Below are 14,807 nucleotides of genomic sequence, written 5' to 3' on the forward strand. Positions count from 1 at the left end.
TGTCAGTCTTACTGATTATTACTCTTATTCCAGTCTGCTTCTTGTCTACGTATGACACCACGGTAAACTTCAAACTGGAAATCGAGGCTGCGCCTGACAGGCTGAAAACAAAAAGACATTGTAGAGAAAGTGCTGAAAAATAATAAAAAGTCAAAATGTGCAATAATGTTACCTTTATTACTTCTAAAATAAAATCTTTTCACCGCGCGACTGTTTTAACAACGAGGTCTTATTGTAATGTGAATCACGAGCCACCCGTACTTCCTGGGGTGGGACTCCAAACTCATCTTTGTCTAACTACACTCAGCCGCTTGATAGAAAAGCCGGGTGTGGAGAACACACACACACAGATATCAGCTTATCTTGACGAAGCACAAATTCAAGTGTTGTCTTGTTTACTTAGTTTGAAACCACACACACACACAGAGCTAAAAACATGGAAGAGCAGGCAGATTAAAAACAAAACAACTGAATCATGTAGTTTATTTATTTCTTATTTATTAACGGTAGTCGTACTATAAAATTCTTTGTTTTCCTTTCCGATACAAACACTTCAAGGAAAGTAAGGAAATAAATAAGGTCTAGAATTAGGTATAAAAATAGACTCGTCTGACGCGCACCAGATGAAGGTTCTGTGAGTGGAAACATCGAGTTAGGTGATTGAAGACTGAACATCCCCCTCCCCATCCGAGGTCATCTAATGCCCCCATGTCCAGGAAAGCGCCCTAGTAGCTAGTTCCAAACCTCGCTAACAATAAGTCAAAGAGCCGTGCGTTCACATTCACCCAGTGACCAGGTCTTGATTCTGAAACGAAAGTTGTGCAAGGTGACACTTGTGTGGACAAAACATTCTTGTCATTGGCTCCAGTCTTGACAGGTGGACCGTACTGAAGGGCACGCTCCATGTCATGCATGTACAGAGCAGGGTGATACTTGTGTCCAAACCTCCACATGGAATCCACCAACATGTATTACAAGCTGCGTTCCGCGCATCATGATCCCTCAGTTCATTAAGAATAACGTGCAGTAATTCGTCGTTATTAATGATCCAAATGGCGAGACAAAATAAAATGTGTTTTATTTTATCATCTTTTGTATGATAAGAATTCAAAAGACCCTCCCCCACCTTCCCCATAATGTATTCGGAAGCATCGAACGAAATAATGTCCACAATGATATCAGCTCCTTACCTGTCAGACATAACTTCTGTTTTTCTGTATTATAAATCGCTAAACTAAATCTTGAACAGCCAAACGGTCTACCACTCAGGTGGCTAGTTATTACAGCTACATCACATAGGATACAGGAGACAAGCTGAGAGTGAGACATAAATAAACCTATACAAGTGACATCTGCACCACCAAAAGTAAAAACTGTGGACGGAAGTGTAATGTTTGGCATATTGGCATTAGTCACACTAGAAAAGGACTTCCGCTAATTGCACCCGACTCTCTCATTGCTCCTAAACTTACCCAGCCAGCCGCTTTGTTTTAGGAAAACAAAAATCATTCACAATAACCTTTTCTTTCAAGATGAAGCATCAAACAATAATGTACTCCCATCATTTTGATTCTGTACATTAAACTGTAGATACACCATAAAATGACAATTAAACAATAACTACATGAATGTAGGTGTGTGAAAAGAAACCCCTAAAAGCTTTCAGAAAATTATCATCGCCAGCAAAATGAGAAATGCACAATCTGACTTGTTTGCTTGCAACTGCCGAGCGACAAGCAGCTGAATATCTGGCTCCACTATCAGAGTAACCCATACTTTGTGACCGACACTCTCTTGCTAAGTACCGAAAACAATTGATGAACTAACCTGTCACAGGAGTGGGTCGGGAAAACTCTGCAGAACACGGACATGTAACCGTATAGGCCATGGTGCCAAGAGTACTAACCCTGTCATCCATTTTATTGATAAAACCATCTTAGAAGTTTTCTGACTTCAGTGAAAAGGACACTTCTTTTTTTAAAACAAAATATAAATAAAAAAGCATCAGCAGCTGTAAGAACCAGCACAGGATAACCAGATGTCATTCCCACTTCAAATGCCGGGAACTCGATTTGTCAAGGTACCGTTATGACTATGACAACTTTCACATCTGGTTGCCGTCTTCTTTCCATCTACCATTCACCATCCCACCCGAAAAAAGCCCGAACTCCGCAATCACGAAAACGTTCCCAACTTTTCGTGTCGGAGAAAAATTATTATGCAATTGTTGGATTTCCTTGCTAGCTTCCTACAAAAGAAACTGGTGCATGTGGTCATCTCATTGCAGTCGTCAACTCACTATCTTAGTATTGCTAGGAAAGACTTTTGTTAAACTGAGGCACTAGTCAAGAAAAGGAGCCTAGGCGTCCCAGATACAAGTTCTTCTTTGTAACACTCTCCTACAGTTTTAAGAAAGCAACACACCTCATCAAAGCAAAAGCACTATCTCAACTCTGTTTTCAAGATGATGCAGAAAATTTGAAAATAATTCATCAAGAAATTAAAAATGAACGGTGGTTATATATATTTATCTCAGAATGAGTAAAATGGCAAATAAATATCTCTATACAAATTAACATTCTAACTCTAGTTGTCCACTATAGTGGACGTAATGAAAGCTCACTGCCCACTAAGGCCTTTTATTACGCATTTACCCAGGGTGCAGTGTAAACTGACAATGCCTCATCATCTTCTATGGAAGATCTTTTTTTTTAACAATGCATGAATATTTATCTCCATGCTGTTTAAATCCCAGTCCTTTCTTTCATTTTCAAGAGCAATTTCTGTCATCATGTCTTCATGCACTTCATCACAATGACTGCCTCCAATCGTGCACACATACATTCAACATTGGATTTAACAATTTTAAATGACACTCTGCCCTCACAAATAAAATAAAAAATACTGAGAAGAGAGAGGAAGTCAGAAAAGATACACTATTCTCACATGAAAAACTTCGTTAGCGACCAGTGTGGATTACTATGTGAGGTCTTAAAACGTACAGATACGTGTATATCACAGACAAGCGCATTAATAATCAAAGACAAATAGATGATCTTCACAAAGATATCACCAAGAAACAGAAGTGGGTATCCAATGGCAACTGGAATATGTCGTCTATGTTCTTTCCTGTGAATTAGGACATCAGGACAGAGAGAGAGACCATGCCCACTCTCAGCAAATACTCCAGTTGTCCATTATAGTGGTTATGAGGAAAGCTAATTGCCCATTGTGGTCTTTTTTTTTTTTATCACACATTTACCCAAAGTGCAGTTCTGCAAGTGCTAATGCTTTGTGGAAGGTTCTGTTTTTGCAGCCTGCAGGTCATAAGCTTTGGATACAAGGTTGTCCCCTAACCTTTTCAGGTCGTTGGGAGTGAGGTGTTAGAGACCTCACTTTTCATGGGGCCTGCTTTACATGAGGGCGGTGCCCACCTCCTCTCCCTAGCTGCCTTACCTTCCCCAACCCTCTATGGAGTCAGGTACCCATTGCCGCCAGCTGGGTCGACTGGGAAAGTTAGCTGAGCTACTCAGGTATCCAACTGGCCTGCCTCTCAGTTCTGACATGGTACCAGTACTCTAACCGCTCAGCTATTCGCTTCCCCATTGAGGACTGCTGTTGTAACATCAGGGCAGACCATCATACCCTGGTGATAAAACTTTACCAGCCAATGCATACATTTCTAAGAGGATTACTTACAAATGGATTCTAGGTGGTTTTAGATATGTGCTGGTAAAACTGCTTCTATGTAAAGTTAGGGTTAGGTTAATATGGGAAAAAAATCACCTATGGAACAGTTTTAAAACAGTAGATGTAAGATTCCAGATGTTTGCTTTGAGACAATCTACAATGCTGCATTTAACAAAACCAGCAACAATCCAAAGAATAAAAAGTAAAAGAGTGTCCACACAAACTAGTCTGGTTTAAGGGCTGTGCTCTATGCCATCTGGATGAATCCCAAGTCCCCATCCAAGACATGCGAGCATCCAAAGGGAGACATGAATATATTTTTTTTAAAAAATGATGACACTTAGCCGTGAGTACAACACTTAATGATCTAGGGTTAGTCTTGAAGCATGATTTTCCAAACAAGACCACACTCAGCATTAACTCTGTTAAATGCATGATGACATGAAAAACAATCTCTTGACACAGCTACAATGAGACACCCACTGGTCACCATGAATAAGCAGATGTTGGCATAAGAGCTGTTTTCCAAGGAAAGTTTCATGTCCTTGTTCAGATTTTTGCTGCGTTGCATTTCCAGCCTCTAATGCAAAACCACCCAAGAGCTGGCAAGTTAAAAGCTTAGCGTTGTTTGATCCTTATAAGGCACATGTGTTACAGCTACAATTAGAGAAGATAAAAATGACCAAAAAAAAAAAAAAAAAATCACATAAATGTCCACCTGATTCTTGTCTCATTGAGTTCGTCTTGTCACACAACTAACCTAGAGGTAACACACAGTATACTTATATACACTCAATGCTTCAGTATTCCATTAGTCTCCAATGTGTCACATCCAAGCCATAAGTTTTCATGTCTGCAGCCAAAATCACTCGTAAAAAGTTGAACTCATGGGCAAAAAAAAAAAAAAGTATGCACAACAAGCAAACCCCTCAATTCCACTGCTTTTTTTAAGCAGTGGCAAAATTGTAGTTTTTTCATTTTACAACTCAAGTTTGTTTCAGTAGACTTGTTTTTTTTGCATTAAATTGTAGCAATTTTAGCCAGCACCAGGTTGAGCTCAGTGCAGTCAGGCTGTCCTAGTAAATCCTGTAGACGGCTGTGGCACACTAAAAAGGCCTCCATTGTGTAGCACCGGCTGGTAAATTTAACAGACCATGTTTGGTGAAAGCGTCAGCATATCAGGCCAGTCAATGCTGGGAATGCAGCTGCCTTCGTGTATAAATTCTGTTGAGAGCATCAACGGTGTCCGCGAGCAGGGACTCAAAGATGGTGTCAGTCAGCTGTAACTTGACAGCTGTCTCGTCGTGGTTGTAGCTGATCCAGTCAGCCTCCTCCTCCTGCAGCTCCTTCACCAGCACAGCATCAACATGGTCTTCTTCTTGCGCACGCTCCACTTGTTGGCAGTCTTGCCCCGCATCTTGCCAACGGCCCCATTCAGCCCCAGGATGCTGATGGCTGCAGTTTGAACCACTGGCAGAAGCACGTCCACTGTGGTAGGGGGTGTGATACCTTGTAGTAGCGCTGTCGCTTGGGCACTGGCTTCTGCCAAGCAGGAGGTTCAACTTCGTTCTCGTACTGATAGATTTCACGCAGAATCTCGCCGGTCAGGTCAAACAGAAGATGCCTGTAGGAGCGTCGACTGCAGGTGACAATGTCTGTGTTGGCTCTTGGCTCTGTTGTTGTCTCTTCATTTTCTCCCTCCTGCAAAAATGAGGCTGGCACTGACACTGACTCCCAGGGCTCCCCGCATCGCCGCAGGTTCCAAAAGATGTCAACAGCTTGAGCAACAATTTTCTCGACCTCAGCACGTTCATGTGGCACAGCAAAGAAGTCTTGATGCTGAAGTGGCTTGGAGCCACCCCCTAGCTGCTCACCTGCAATAGAAATATTCACTCGTTATTTTAAACCTCGAGAGCTGAACCCAGAAGTGCAGTCCATTTGAATGACTGGAAATCTTTAAATTTCCCCCTTGACTATGTTGTGTGAAGATTGAGCAATAATGTTGAAGGGAAGACGGTCAGTTACTACATACCTGTAGTCTTGTCACCAGATCCAGGATAAGGTGGTGGAAGCTTGCCCAGGCCGAAGTCATCATCTATGTATTCAGTGTCCACACCCAATACACTAGAAATATCGCCATCCAGATCCTCCCGCTGTGTAACAAGTCAAATACTGAATTTAAAGCGATACTGCATTGCACATACACTGACAATTGGGCAGACTTCAGTACCAAGAAAGATGATAATAATAATCATTATGCTGCACTAGAAGACACTGCACACACTAACACATCACACACACACATGCACATACAAGACTCAATCTGTTGAGTATTTGAGAGAAAAAAAATGCCTTCATGTGTCTACGTATGCCATAAATGTACTGGCAGAGGATTCCAAATATTGTGGGTCCAAATACTACAGGGCTGCTTGTGAAGGTGGAAGGGAAGAACTTTTGATTTCTGAGAACAAAGACAAGGATGTTACAGACAAAACATCTTCTTGTGGCCTTCACCTTGTTGCATGAAGCTTAGAAAAACAAGCATGTGGTAAGTATTACTGTACAGTCACAAGTCTTTTCCTATAATCAGCATGTGTCCAGACAGAACGTACTGCACCTACCTCTTGTGATGATAGACCATCACTGGGAACTGGGGATTTGGGGCGATGAAATAGTTCTGATGACAGAGGTTGGGCAGAGAGTACACATTTTGCATCTTCAAACTCCTTCAGCTCTCCACCAGGTACAAGTTCCAAGTCAGGGGAAGCTGGCAGAGCTCCATCCCTGCTGCTGTCTCGTGAGGCCTCCACTCCGCTGTCATCGGAAAACCAGTTGACCAGCACTGCATCGTATGGTTCCTTCACACTGTTCTCCTTGTTGACCTCTACGAATCTGAATCATTTTGGTGAGGGCATCATCAAGGAGGCCACCAACCATGGCACTGGTGGCAATGTCGATGCTGCCATTCCACTTTGGCTTAGGGGATGTTTGAGGGGGAGATTTGACTGGCTTGGGAAGGGTGGCTGGGGGCACCTTCGCTGGAGCTGACTGACGGGATGCTATGCAAGTTATCCTTTCGATGCTCTCATGCATCAAAGACTGGGTCATGTCTTCTGTAATGCTGTCAGCCAGAATATCAAAATTTTCTCTTTCTCGTTGGGAAGCTGTGCTACTCACAGGCATTTTCTCCCCTACATCTTCCCCATCCAAAACCTTCCTAACCACAGCAGAAACAGTCGCCTTCACAGGCTCAGCTCCTTCTGTGGCTGAAGACACATCATCTTGGTCAGTGAAGGAGTTATCCAGGCTGACTGCATCCTCGAACATCCCCACTCGGGACTGGGCTCCATCTCTCGCCTCGTTCACCTCCTCCACAGGGGAGATTTCACTTCCAGGCACCAGCACACCATGTTTGGGCTTGCAGTGAAAATAGCTCACTCCCTCACGCTCCCCACTCATGTCTCCATCTGCCTTGTCCAGCTCTACACCTGCCCAGAAGCCAGGTGCAAAAGCTACAGTGCCTTTAAATCGAAGCCGTCCTAGCAGGACTCCACCAACCAGGACAGAATCACCTTCATGGAAATCTGCGAGTGGGTCTGTCAACATCAGAGAACTGTTTTCCTCCTAGAATAAAAACCAATGATATACAAAAACAAGGTGAGAGAGCTGAGTGGGTGACACTTCTGATGTTAACTCTAGAACAATTTGTAAAATTATTCCTTAGCAGTCTATAACTATATGCATATGTGCCCATGGTTGAAATCAAAGTAGAGATTTTGAAAGTCTACCTCAAAGAGGCTTTGAGATCTAGTAAGTGGGAAAAAAATAGGACCCTTGACAAGAACACTTTAGCACAACTATTTCATTGCACAATCCAGATGAAGTTTCAATTTTAATTGCTTATGTACATCATATAGAACTTCTTACCTGGCCAAGGAGGGGTGAAGTAACTCGCGGTGTGTGTGTTGGGGTGGCTTCATCTTCAGCAAGACCCAGCAAATCCCCGAGCTGAGCATCCAATGATTCACGCTGGCTCACTTGTGCTGTCTTACTTGACAAATGCTTCTCGGATAAGGATGGAAGACTGGCAGACACACTCAGATCCATCTCCATCTGGACAGTTGTCTCTTTGTTAGGGGTCCCTGCTCTGACTGGTGTTCTGTCTGATTCTGAACTGGTAACATCATCCTCTTCCTCAAAGTCGTGCATATCACTGAAGGTGGTAGAGCCGGTTGATCTTTCACTTGATGGCCTTGAAAGACTTCTGTGAGAGTTTATTCTCGACTCATTTTCACTGTCAGACTCCTGGATACCAGTGACTGGGTGAGAGGAGGCAGGTGTAGCGGTCGAAATGTCCTTGATGCTACCAGATGGAGATTTGATCAGGGTCAACTTAGGAGGAGATGACAAAGAGTTGTCCATAGATTTCGCAGAAGAGGCTGCTGCGCTCTCGATGCATTCGGAAATCTCTGCCTCAGATCTGATGCCTTGGCCAGATCCATAAGAAGCATCACTGCGGGCAGAAGGAAGCTTTCGGTTGTGGCTATGGCCAAGACTCTGCGACACACCTTCAGTGAAGTCCATGCTGTAAGAATGTGCCTCGTCAGCAAGACTATTGTGAGTCTTGCTCTCCTCATCCACCTTTGATGGAAGACTGGTCTTGATTGTGAAGGCACCTGAATGCGAGCGTCCTGAGCCAATGCTGATGAGCTGAGAATTCTCGTCGATGGCATCCTCAATGACTTCTGGCACACTATGATCATCTGAAATGCTGTGGTCTTTATTAATAATGCTGTGACTCTTTGCTGAACTTCCTGGAGAGTGTTCTGACCGGGACTCGCTACCCTCTGAGATGCGATCCATGAAAGTGGTAGTCTTTTTCTTCATTTTCTCTTTTTCTGCCAGAGGCAAAATTTTAGAATCTGCAGGAGATGAATAGAACATGCTAGTTTTCTTTATGGTTTTAAGACTAACTTGTTTGCTCCTTAAATTTCTGCACACTAAGCAAGGAGACTAAATAATATATCATTGATATATGGTAACATTGCTACTTCTCTTCTGAGAATAAATAAGAAAATAAAGTGCTGAATTATATGCCTGAAGAGCTTTGCTGTTTACAGAAATAAAAGGTAGTCATTAATCTGGGAAGGTAAAGACTCAAAGACAATTTCAAAAATATAAAACTCTTTAAGAAGCCTCTTTTGCTCACCCTGTCCATCAGAAAGTGCTGGTGAAGTCTGATTTGATTCAGCACTGTCTCGTGTCTCATCCAGACTGGAAGAGTTGCTTCCTTCATCTCGATGGCCACTTTGACCTGAAGGGCTTGGTGAAGATGAAGACAAGGCAATGCTAGACTTGCTAGGGCTGGATTTGGGTTGTTTAATTTGTGGCCGCACAGTTGGTCGTCCTGCCTCGTGTTCCAAGTCAACCTGTTCTGCCTTCACCTGGGCAATGAAGTTCTCATACGCCTGCAAAAACAAACTTATGTGACACAGAGCTAAGAGTCCAAAGGAGATTTAAGATATCAAAGAAGCACTACCCATGCCAAGTTAAAAAGTGTACCACATAGCCTCATCACACACAGTTCTAGTGAGCCTACCTACCTGATACACTATGCAGCACAGCCTTATTACATACACGACTGGTAAATCCATCTGCATGACGTTATGCTATTTTATAAATCTGTCTTCTTTCAGACAACATAGAGAGAAAAGAAGGAGCTTATACAGGGAAACTGCTGTTGACTATCAAAAACCTAAGAAGCTTCCTTGACATGCGACACCTAATTCTAATTTTAAAATTATCATGCCAGTCTCTAATTCTCATTATTAACTAATCAAACATGCATCAAACATAAGGCTCAGTTCTGAATCCCAGAACTTAAGGGGAGGGGGAGAAATGGATGTTTTACACCAACAACTAAGGATATCATGGTAAGGCAGCCAGCAAGTAACCAGATGCCCAATAAAGAGAGAGAACAGCATGCTGGAGACAAGATCTGAATCCAGGGGCAACCCTGGCAATGGGACTCTTTACATTATTTTCTCTGAATGCAGACCACTTTGTTCTTGGCTTACTGCTGGACAAACTCAAACACATTTGCCACCCTTTACTTGCCAGGTTACAACTGTCTTTAAGTGTCAATGCTTTTGAGCCTGAATATTTCATTTCTTGAATCGAGATAGAATGAGCTTAAGTAAAGACAAACCATCAAGATATTTTTGCATGCGTTTCGATCTGCAAAAAAATGGCAACTGTCCCACTGCAACAACAAATATACAAATATGTCACCTCCAGCTGCTTTTTGAGTGACTCTTCCTGGGCCTTCAGTTTGTCCTTCTTACGACGAGAGCGCTCCTTTTTCAACATGTCTGCCTCCTTACGCCTGCGTTGGAGAAGGTCACTAAGCTGTCTGATACGAGCTTCATAGTCCGACACATCAGAAACGGTCTCTGTCAGAATGATGCAATAGTTTTATATCAGAAAACTGGTAATAACGTGCTGCAATTTATATTATTATGTAGTGCGGTAGTAGTCTTGAGCTTTTAAAAAAAAAAAACTTGCATGATTAAACTTGTTTTCAGGGTGCTTCCATTAACTATATGAAGTATTGAAATGCCAGCATTTTGCTTCAGAAAATGGCTGGGTTTACAGCCATTTTAAAAATCCTCTTTGTAAGAACTCTGACCATTCTAGAGAAAGGAATGCTGCATTCAAAGAGTTGAATACCTTCAAATCTATTTCTTATATGAGGTCAGGACTGCATTAATGCATTGAGGGAAATGTTAGCTGCCATGGTGATTAAAGAACTAGTGAAGTGCAAACTGTTTTGAAATGATTTATTAAAGCTCTGGAAAATTAAATGGTGGCAAGGCCTCAAGTAAAGACATCATAATACAGGCTCTCACCTGTATGGGACACTGACTCCTCAGACTCGCTCTCTGACCCTGTCTTCCGAGACCACGGAACAGGCAATGGAGAGTTTCCAGGAGGAAGCAACCGACCCACAGATGACTTCTTTCCCCTGTCATGGCCTGGGCTGTCAGCCTCCTCCTCTTCATTGACGGAGCTGTTGATGATAGTTTCGTCGCTGGAGTCAAGCATCTGCTGCTTCCCTCGGCCTGAGGTGGGGTGGCTGGTGCCTGCTCCATCTGGGATGTCTTCTGGAATTGAGCTTTCACTTCCACTGGCCTGTGGAGAGTATGATGCACTGCTGTGGGACTGCCTATCAGAGGTCTCTGTGTGCATCTTTCGATGGTCAGTTCTCTCACTTTTTGAAACAGAAATGTGTGTTGAGATAGCCTCCGAGCGAGACAGTAGCGATGACTCTTCTTTTGAGGTGGTAACTGTTTCAGGTCTGGTAGCAGTTTCAGGGCGAAGATTCCCAAGACTTTCCACTATGAAGCAAGTAAGAGACAAAAGGATCGAGGGTGATTATACTATGAGTATATGAGATAAATACAAGTGATCCCTCAAGCTTCAGTGTTAACAACAATGGTTTCCTGTCAAAATGTTGGTAAATATTTATATGGATAAAAAATTTTTTAAATGTAAGTATAGGAAAAAAAAAAAATTCATAGTCAATTGAAAGCATAAGGCAAAGACAAAACTCAGCACTTATTTTTATTTAACAAATAATTTAATTTGTATTAAAAATCTTGCACCAACAAGCACCTCATGCTTTGTTATTTTCTATTAGCAGAACTTGTAAACCACAGATTATACTTTATCATCAAAACAAGATTTGTTTGGAATTAAGTATTGCTCCCTTTTGATACCAAGTCTAGAGGTCTGAAAGACTTTTCAGACTCCATGTCGCTTCTATTTTGAACAGGAGCAAATACCCTAAATAAATCCTCAAGTGTTGCATCACAAGCATGTCTGCAAGCTTATGAAAAGTTACACGGTGACTTTGCTAAGAGCAGACTTGTTTGGTCTTAGACCAATGCACAAAGTCTTAATTACAACTCTATGTCCTTTTTGAGAAAAAGTTGTTGGACAACTGCATCAGTGCTGAAAGCAATATGCTAGATTGGGTAACAAGCAAGCAGAGGACTCTTGTCCTCTTAACTTTTCTTGACTGAAGATCTCATGCAATGACTGCAAAGCTTACATTCCAGCATGTGCTATGGAAACTTACCTTTATTGTCATGATTTTTGTTGGAATCCTTGCCAACATCCTTGCTATGCTTCTTGTCAGCAGGCTGTGTGCGGGTTCCCCAAGCTTGGAGGGCTGACCGTTCCAACTGCATCACCTTCTCTTCTTCTGCATCAAGGTCTTGTTTCCACTTCAGAAGTTCACTGGCTTGCTTTTTACGCTCCATTAGTTTTTGTTCTCTCGCTGTCAGGTATCTGGAAAAGACACAACTGACTTTACAAGTGGTTCTGTGACTACATTTGTGGCGATGATGACAAGGATTTCTGTCACATAAACTGTAAAACAATGGTACGCGGGAAAATATTACTCTTAAGCCGCACACTGGCTTTGCTTGAACCATATTTAACAGAAATCTCTTGAATAACCACTTGCAGTAAAAAAAATCAAAAAAGGAGTTGCAGTGTCGCCAGCTAGTTGGGGGGTTTAGAACCAAGGAAGAAACTTTCACATAGCTAAAAGGCAAAGGAAGTTATGTTTCTCTTATGGGTATGTATAGCAACTAGCATCTCAAAGAAGGGGAATTTATTTATGAAAATAAACCTGTAACTGGTACAGCTAACTTACTTCTGATCCAAGCGCAGTTTCTGTTGTTTTCTTATGTTTTGTTTCTCTCCCTTCGGTTTCCTTTGAGATGCCAGGTCTCCATACATCTCTGAATCTGACTTGGCCGCTGCACATGAAAAGGTATAACTCTTGACTGCTAATGCATAAAATCTGCTTGTTATAACAATAAGAATAATAATGATCATCTTCATTCATAAAGTTTTGTATCATTACATAGTCATGCTCTAAGCACTGAACTGAAGCAAAGGACAGTAAAATGGAAAGACATATCAAACAAATAACAACAAATAAATAAAACCAGAATTCACTTACTCTTCACCACAGAAGTGTCTTCACTAGCATCTGACAATACCTCCACCTGCATCAAGACAGAAAGACAGAAATGGGGGTTACTACAAATGAAACAACAGCATGACAAGGAACTCAAAGATGGTGGCATCTTAATCTCAAAGGCAGCAGACAGAAGTGAAGACATACCAGGTTGGCTTCATCTTCCGTGTGGACCTCAGCTGGACGTCCTAGTCTCCCTGCGCCATGTTTCTGTAAGGTCTTCAGCTTTTGCCGTGTCTGCCAAGAAAGATATTCTGGTGAACTGGTCTTCTTGGTTAGACAAACCCAGCAAGCTCCTCCCCTCTAAACCCCCATTTTTAATCTTAAAATAAGACAACAATAATCTTATAGCCTATGGCTGTCACAGTTAATATACTTGATTCTAGATATTTTAGCTTAAAAGGATGACTTCTTTCAAGACTTCAAATTCATTGTTCTCAAGTTTTCTTTATGGTACATGTGAAGTAAATCATTGTCATTCTACTACATCACTGGTAGATGTTTACAGCATTTGTTAAAAAATTAAAAAATCAACAAAAGCCTTCATTACAGAATTCATTTAGTTACTGGTTGACAATGTAGAAGACATTTTAGAAGTGACATTAAACAAAATTAAAACAGCCATTTACAATAATCAGCTCATCTCTGTATTTATGTTGTTCAATGGCAGATATAAATGTGCAAAATCAAAATCTTTGACCCTGAAAGACAGTCCTATCATAAAGTCACGTGGTGATTGTCACAGACCTCTTGCTGCATTCTGGCTATCTCTTCATGCTGCTTCAGCAGACTCTGGCGTTCTTTGCTTGCTAGACGGTTGGCTTCTCGCAGATGTCGTATCTCTGCCTGCGTTCACAAATCACAGAATCACAAGAGAGCATACAATTCACCACACACATACAAACATGCATGGGTACACACACACATATCAAAGATAATATTCAAGAACTGTAGTGGCGGTAAAGAATAAAAACACAAGTACATCCTTAAAAGAAGGTGACTGGAAAATAATTTTTCTGCCGTTCATCTCATACCTAAATGTGCACTACTCAACAGTGATGGACACACAACTTCAACTGTGCACAGTTCACACACAGCATACACCACTTCAACCCTGCACATTTCACACAAAACATGCACCACCTCAGAGAATTCCACTCACCTGTTGCTCCTGTAGGTGCTTCAAGAGGGTCTTCTCCTTGTGGTCCAGTTGTGGGTAGACATCATCTGCCCCTTTGTCCCGCAGGCGTTGTCGCTGTTGCTTCAGCCAGGCAAGCTCTGCTTTGGTCTTCTCCTTCAGAGCCTTTTCTCGGAGCTTCAGCAGTGACGCCTGATGCTGTGACCGCAGCTCCTCTTCTCTCATGATCTGACGAACCATGCCAGTTGTGAAGCGGCTGAAGCTGTCCTCTCCAGTGAAGAGAGAAGTCAAATCTCCCAAGGCTAAAGAACTAGCTGTAATGTGGAAAAAATTTTAGTGGATGTGAAGTATTCCTGATATTTTGCATGTGGAAAATTTTATATATATATAGCTGTGATTTTCCATCAGTATTCGTCTTCTTCATATTAACTCTTTTATAGTAACTGTGAAAACATCTGCAACTCTTGATGGAATAAGAGAATAAAGACAAAAGAGCAACAGCTCAACACACCTTCATCCTTTGAAATGGAGGTCTGGACATTATCACTTTTGCGGCGTCTGGCATCTTTGCGGTGGCTCTCTGATGGTAGCACCTGCTTGAAAGACTCCTCTTCCGTCAGGGAGTCATCAAATGACATAGAATAGTCACCATCTGAAAAAGAAAAACACATCCTCAGATTGCAAAACATAATCTTTTTCAGTATTTTTGGAACTAATGTGAAGAGTAGCCTGCTAACTCACCAGGAACTTCCTCAGCAATGCTGGCATCTGTCTTGTGTGTGTCCACATCACTTGCTGTTTGGATGGAGGAGTCAGAATCACTATGTGTGTCTTCTGCTGTCTTCACATTTTCGGACACAACACTCCTACAGAAGAAACAAGGTTGTAGGACTGATAAGACTAGTAGTATATCCTATCTCACATATA

At 42.0% G+C, this 14,807-nt stretch overlaps 1 protein-coding gene across 1 annotated transcript in view; it reads right to left on the bottom strand.

Annotated features, from left to right (window-relative positions):
- Nucleotides 1-158: 158 nt before the first annotated feature.
- The window catches only part of LOC112574896 (centrosome-associated protein 350-like), a 35,224-nt gene continuing 20,575 nt past the window's right edge, over nucleotides 159-14,807 (bottom strand). Inside the window, 18 exon segments of the mRNA XM_025256259.1 lie at nucleotides 159-5,065; nucleotides 5,068-5,202; nucleotides 5,205-5,564; nucleotides 5,723-5,843; nucleotides 6,312-6,546; nucleotides 6,548-7,314; nucleotides 7,618-8,612; nucleotides 8,900-9,158; nucleotides 9,982-10,142; nucleotides 10,599-11,087; nucleotides 11,831-12,042; nucleotides 12,413-12,518; nucleotides 12,725-12,770; nucleotides 12,890-12,979; nucleotides 13,490-13,588; nucleotides 13,905-14,194; nucleotides 14,392-14,532; nucleotides 14,622-14,746. Coding sequence (XP_025112044.1) covers nucleotides 4,878-5,065; nucleotides 5,068-5,202; nucleotides 5,205-5,564; nucleotides 5,723-5,843; nucleotides 6,312-6,546; nucleotides 6,548-7,314; nucleotides 7,618-8,612; nucleotides 8,900-9,158; nucleotides 9,982-10,142; nucleotides 10,599-11,087; nucleotides 11,831-12,042; nucleotides 12,413-12,518; nucleotides 12,725-12,770; nucleotides 12,890-12,979; nucleotides 13,490-13,588; nucleotides 13,905-14,194; nucleotides 14,392-14,532; nucleotides 14,622-14,746 — 4,819 coding nt within the window. The 3' untranslated portion in view covers nucleotides 159-4,877.

This window comes from Pomacea canaliculata, linkage group LG11, assembly GCF_003073045.1.
Source record: "Pomacea canaliculata isolate SZHN2017 linkage group LG11, ASM307304v1, whole genome shotgun sequence".
In the NCBI taxonomy this organism is placed as follows: Eukaryota; Metazoa; Mollusca; class Gastropoda; order Architaenioglossa; family Ampullariidae; genus Pomacea; species Pomacea canaliculata.